Source organism: Morone saxatilis, unplaced genomic scaffold (genome assembly GCF_004916995.1).
Source record: "Morone saxatilis isolate NCDOM2014 unplaced genomic scaffold, NCSU_SB_2.0 Contig10, whole genome shotgun sequence".
NCBI lineage: Eukaryota > Metazoa > Chordata > Actinopteri > Moronidae > Morone > Morone saxatilis.
The window spans coordinates 1,458,497-1,464,513 of NW_023339652.1; the positions used below are offsets into that span (position 1 = coordinate 1,458,497).

General features: G+C 41.8%; 2 protein-coding genes across 2 annotated transcripts in view; one reads left to right on the forward strand and one right to left on the reverse strand.

Annotated features, from left to right (window-relative positions):
• lta4h (leukotriene A4 hydrolase) overlaps positions 1 to 4,231 on the reverse strand; it is a gene marked incomplete in the record, with an annotated part of 4,556 nt that extends 325 nt beyond the window's left edge. The window contains 16 exon segments of the mRNA XM_035675396.1: positions 69 to 164; positions 248 to 302; positions 382 to 452; positions 537 to 640; positions 727 to 871; positions 956 to 1,067; positions 1,195 to 1,265; positions 1,368 to 1,391; positions 1,489 to 1,629; positions 1,717 to 1,789; positions 1,872 to 1,924; positions 2,018 to 2,122; positions 2,225 to 2,293; positions 2,652 to 2,772; positions 2,858 to 2,988; positions 4,011 to 4,231. Coding sequence (XP_035531289.1) covers positions 69 to 164; positions 248 to 302; positions 382 to 452; positions 537 to 640; positions 727 to 871; positions 956 to 1,067; positions 1,195 to 1,265; positions 1,368 to 1,391; positions 1,489 to 1,629; positions 1,717 to 1,789; positions 1,872 to 1,924; positions 2,018 to 2,122; positions 2,225 to 2,293; positions 2,652 to 2,772; positions 2,858 to 2,988; positions 4,011 to 4,157 — 1,518 coding nt within the window.
• A 912-nt stretch (positions 4,232 to 5,143) lies between these two features.
• The window catches only part of dennd6b (DENN/MADD domain containing 6B), a 4,449-nt gene continuing 3,575 nt past the window's right edge, over positions 5,144 to 6,017 (forward strand). Inside the window, 1 exon segment of the mRNA XM_035680505.1 lies at positions 5,144 to 5,338. Within this exon segment, the coding sequence (XP_035536398.1) occupies positions 5,192 to 5,338 (147 nt within the window). The 5' untranslated portion in view covers positions 5,144 to 5,191.

Below are 6,017 nucleotides of genomic sequence, written 5' to 3' on the forward strand. Positions count from 1 at the left end.
TGAACTGAAGTGGACTGTGGTGAACTGAAGTGGACTTATTTGGACTGTAATGAACTGAAGTGGCTTACCTCCTGGAGTAGGAGGGACAGGAACTCGATGAGCTGGTGGGACGACAGAGTCTTCACATCTGAACTTTTAAAGCTGCTCAGGTCCTGGTCTTTGGCCTAAAGGGGGGCAGAAAATGGAGGTCTGACTCTGAACATGAAAAAAACAATAAGAACAGGTCCATGTGAGGTCCAGGTCTTACCTTGATCCACCTCTGGGCCAGAGCGATGCAGGCGTCTGCCAGGGTGGTGTCGTACCTGAAACAATAAAACCACATCAGAAACAGGTCTACAGATGGACTCTGGACCTGATGGAGGTCCGAAAGGATCCACTCACTGAGGTTTGACTGGAGGCATCCCGGGAGTGAACATCCAGGCGTTCCAGTCCACCTTGTTCAGGATGTCCACCTGAGACACAAACACAGCTCAACGTTACCAACGAATCCCCGCAGGTTCCGCTATAATCCAGCTGAGCATCCAGGTGTTTCTCACCTTGTCTTTGAAGTAGGTGAACAGGTAATTCTTCCAGTCGTCTGTAGTGACACTGCTGTAGGCAAACATCTGGATGTAGGATTTCACGAAACCCATGAACACCTCTGCAGGAGACAAACCAGCCAACAGTTAAACCAACAGTTTCAGGGTCAGACACTTTGTGATGCATCCAGGTGTGTCCAGGTGTTACCTGGTCCTCCCATCAGCTCCTCCAGGTGGTACAGCAGAGCGAAGCCTTTCTCGTAGGGCACGGAGGAGAAGGCATCGTCGGGGTCGACGTCCTGCAGGCTGGGGACCAGGTTGGTCAGAGGGTTGTTGGCTCCAAAGGTGTTCACCTGAGCGATGACAGCGACAGGTGAGACACAAACAAGCTGCTGAAAATGTAACAAAATATAAATATTAAATATACAGGTTCTCACAGAGTCCTGCAGGTCCTTCCAGCCCCCCATAGCTTTAAACTGTCTGAACTGTTCGCTGTCCATACACCTGCCGATCATCCTCTCCAGGTACACCGTGTGACCCTCGTTCAGCCTGAACACAGGAAATGAATTCATAACGAGCTTCTCTCACTCATTCATATTCTGATCCTGTATTTCTTGATTATCAATATCTGTTGATTGTTCTCATATTAAATAATAAATCAGTCTGTATTGATTACCAGAAGTGTTCCCACGTCTTATTGGTCACCAGGTTACCGGTCCAGCTGTGGGAGATCTCGTGAGCAATCACCTGCAGAACAACACGTGAACACAATGAACATATATTAACATATATTAACACATGAACAGTGACAGTTTTCTAGTGTCAGAAATAAAAGTATTTTAAACTCACGTTGGACAGAGATTTGTCTCCTGCCTGTAAACAGACAAACAGATCAGCAGACATTTTATTTAATCATAATAATCAATATAATTTTATTTGTTAATGTGTGTGTGTGTGTGAGAGAACATACCAGCAGCGTTGGTGTGGCGAAGGTCAGACAGGGGTTCTCCATCCCTCCGTAGGGGAAAGATGGAGGGAGAACCAGGATGTCGTACTGACCCCAAACATACGGTCCTGCCAGGTCCTCGGCGGTCTTCAACATGGTCTCCGTCTGACAGACAGAAATTACAGCTCAGGTGTTTGAACGCATCGCGGCAGCGGCGTCCTCTACGGGCGCTACGAGTATTTACAGACTGACCTCAGAGAACTCAAACGCCGCTTTATCCACAAACTCTTTCTCGGACCAGACTCTGGACCTCGGCCCGATCTCCCTGTCGACCAATCAGAGCACACACACTGTTTACCTGCTGCAGGTGACATGATGACATCAGCCAACAGGTGACACACTGTTACCTGCTCTCCAGAGCGCCGACCACGATGGCTATCAGGTAAGAAGGCATGGGCACCTGAGGACAAAGGTCAAAGGGATGTCAGGTAAAGAAAGAGTAGAAGAAGAGCGGGCGTCAGGTAGAGAAAGAGTAGAAGAAGAGCGGACTGACCGGCTGTCTGAATCTGTAGACGATGCGGTTGTTGTCCTGAGGATCGACTTCCTGTCCGTCTCTCATTGCGCTCATCACAGCCACCAGGTCCTTAGGCACAGACACCTGAGAGACAGAACACACACACACACCTGAGAGAGCTCAACAGGTGTGTGTGTGTGTGTGTGTGTGTGTGTGTGTGTGTGTGTGTGTGTGTGTGTGTGTTACCTGGGAGTAGTAGGTGTGTTTGATAGATGGACTGTCCTGACAGGGAATCATACTCCTGCAGTGATGAGCCTGTAAGACAACACACAGAGTTTACAGATGAACATAATTGGTTTAACTGATTTAATTTATTTAATTTCTACGTTTTCTTCTCAGCGTCAGAATACAAAACTACTTCCTGTCTGAACTGCTTTCAACAAAAGGCAAAAACCAGTAGAAGAAAACAGGAACAAAGATTTAAGTGAAGAAACGTTTGTGTAGAAACTTCTGATGAAACTACTGAAAGTTTCACAAACTTCTGTTACCACATTTCAGTCTGGACCTGGACCTGAGACAGGCCTGGACCTGGACCTGAGACAGGCCTGGACCTGGACCTGAGACAGGCCTGGACCTGGACCTGGACCTGGACCTGAGACAGACAGAGACACACCTGACACTGACTGAACAGGTAGGGTTGTTTCTTCCCAGCAGTCTGTTCAGGCGTGAGCCACTGGAGTGCCGACGCCGACGGAGACGTCTCGTAGGTCACCTCCACGATCACATGCTGCCCTCTGATTGTTCCACAACACAAACCACACGTTAACCGCGTTTTATTCTGAAAAGCCGTTACAGAGGACAGAGAGGAAGAGGTCTCACCTTGAGAGGTCGAAGGGCAGCGTGATGTCCAGCGGCGTCCCCTTGAAGCTGTGTTTGGGGCCCATCGTAAACTGCGCCACTTGTCCATTAGCGCTCACAGAGACGATCTTCAGGTCCTTGGTGTCCAAAGTCTGCAACAGATAAATCGACACTTTTATTAATGAGGTTCTGATTAATGTCAGTCCTGCTGAGTCAGCGTTCAAGAGGTGAGACGTACCTGCTGATAAACGCTCACCTGTCACTCTCTGCCCTCAGTGTACACACTCCTACTGACAGATCAGTCTTTAAATCAAAGTCCAAAGTAATAAACCCCGATAAGTTCAGTCGGTCTTTAAAGCTCAGCTACATCACACCAAACTCCATTCAAAAAACACTCATTTTTGCATAAACTGTTTATATACATCTAATAAAAATACATAAAATGGTTTTAAACAACTTTATATCAAACATTACGATTAACAGAATTACAACTAAATGATTTCTGTACATTTGGGGATTTTGATTAGAAATAACTTCTGTTCATTAAACAGCAAAGTGAAAGTCAGCTCTGCTCCTGATAAGCATTGATCTCAGGTGAACATACCTGTGCTGTCAGGTTAACCTTTAAGTCAAAGTCCAGGATCACACACAGCTTGTTAAAGTCTTCCTCATAACATAACTATGTCACGCCAAACTCCATTCAAAAATATTGCAATTTAAGGTTTCCACGCTTATAAATATGCATATACGCATACAAAAAAGCTTTTTTTAACCAATAGCTGATGGTCACATAGAAGTGACACATTATAAACAGAACAAAGCCGAATTATAGAGTGGCATCTAAAACAGTAGAAAAACTTCTAATTTAACATTTATGATTCATGAAACAAGAGTTAACCACAAGATTTCTTTAGAATTTGACATTTTGACGAGCAAATTTTGTTTATTAAAGTCCAGACTGGCAAACAAGTTACAGCCCGTGAACCTGTCAGAGGGACATCAGGTGAACACCAGACTTCATAAGAATTTCTGCTGTTTTTAAACCGGACTGCAGTTTATTAAATGACCCCTTCAGGGACCACAAACACGGTGAGAAATCCCGACACTCGTTTCCTCACTGAATAAATGACCCGTTAGCCCCGAGGCTAACTGCACCGGGCTCCGTTAACGTTACCAGAGTGGAGAACCGGTCCTCCAGAACCTCCACGGTGAGCGCGACCCGGCCTCTGATGACGTGCCTGTCGAAGTCCACGTGCAGGGACAGGTTCAGGTGTTTGGTGACGCACCTGGTGAACGAGGAGAAGGAGCACGGGTCTGACATGATGCTGATCTGTCCGGTAACGACGGAGAGACTGAACCGACTGTCTGACTGACAGCCGGGTTAACGACTACCGGAACATGCGCAACACACATCCGGCACCGGGCTTTTCAGAATAAAAGTCAACCTAACAGAAGCTTTTATTTTTTTGTTTGTGATGGTGGATTATTCCATTAATACAAATATTTTATACATTTTTGTATTATTCATTTATAAATGATTATTTCTGTTTGTTTCTTTGTTTCTATATTTAATAAATAATAAAATTTAGTTTTGTTATTTTTAAACATTGTTTATGGTGATAGATTATTCCATTAATCTAACTATTTAATATTTTAACTGTTTTTAATTATTAATCTGTTTGTTTATATATTTCTATATTTGTTTTTTTAATAAATAATAAATAATAAAATTTTGTTTTGTTATTTTACTAATGTATGATTATATATACTATATATACTATTTTTATTTAATTATTAATTATTATTTCTGTTTGTTTATATGTTTGTTATTTTGTTTATGATGATGAATTATTCCATTCATCAAACTATTTAATATTTTAATCAATAATTAATAATGAATAATTAATAATTATTATTTGTGTTTGTTTATATGTTTCTATATTTAATAAATATCAAAATGGAGTTTTGTTATTTTGTTTATGATGACGAATTATTCCATTAATAAAACGATTTCATATTTTATTTAATAATTAATAATTAATAATTAATGATTAATAATTGTGTTTGTTTATATGTTTCTATATTTAATAAATAATAAAATGTAGTTTTGTTTATGATGATGAATTATTCCATTAATCAAACTATTTAATATTTTTTAATTTAATTATTAAATTATTAATTATTATTTATGTTTGTTTATATGTTTACATGTTTCTAATAAATAATATTTAATAAACAATAAACATTTTTATTCGCCGGTGCAGTTCCTCCTTCCTCCAGCAGGGCTCTCCACAGACTCTACATGGGGGACCGGAGGATGAGGGATGGAGGTCGCGGAGCTCTGATCCGGTCGTGATGAACCCGTTTGACGGCTCCGGTTCTCCCCGACATGAGGAGGCAGCGGACCGCGGGGGCAGCCGGTGTCCGTGGGCCCGGTTCTCCTCCTGGCTGGAGTGTGTGTGCGTCGTTACCTTCGACCTGGAGCTCGGACAAGCTATAGAGGTACCGCTGTTAGCTTAGCATCGGTAGCATCATCAGGGCTGTAGATCAATAAAATAGAAATCATCGATCTGATCGGTTGTGACAAACAGCGGGAATCATGCAGAAGAACACCGATATTAATGCACCACATCTGTAGTGCTTTATTGTGTCAGTGTCAGGGTCAACCAAACTCTGTTTAAAAAAACGCACATTTTTATAACTTTCCGTCCTTTTCGAAATGCAGTTTTTCATAATCAATGATTTATATGTCGAGAGGTCGAGGAGAGTCTGCTGTGGAGTTCGGCACCAACCAGTCCACCAAACAACATTTATGAATAAGAAAATTAAAGAAAAGTCTTGCAGCCACTCGTCAGATGGTTGTAGGCATCAAAGGGGAACACGTTAAATTAAATTTGCAGAATTATGAATGGAATTTGGTGCGAGTTCTTTCAATGAATGCTGGTAGCCGAAAGATGCTGCCAGAGTGCATTTATCTTATTATTAGTTATTTACGTGCTTCTTGTACCAAACTCCTTTTTGAAAAACTCACGATATTTAAATGTTTCCTTCCTTTTGGCAGATTCACCATTTATAAAAAATTATCTATTAGATTGAAATAATTGTGTTAGTCTGCTGTTGAGTTCGGCTGCAAACAATCCACCAAACAACAGCTATGAATTAGAAAATAAGAAACATCTTG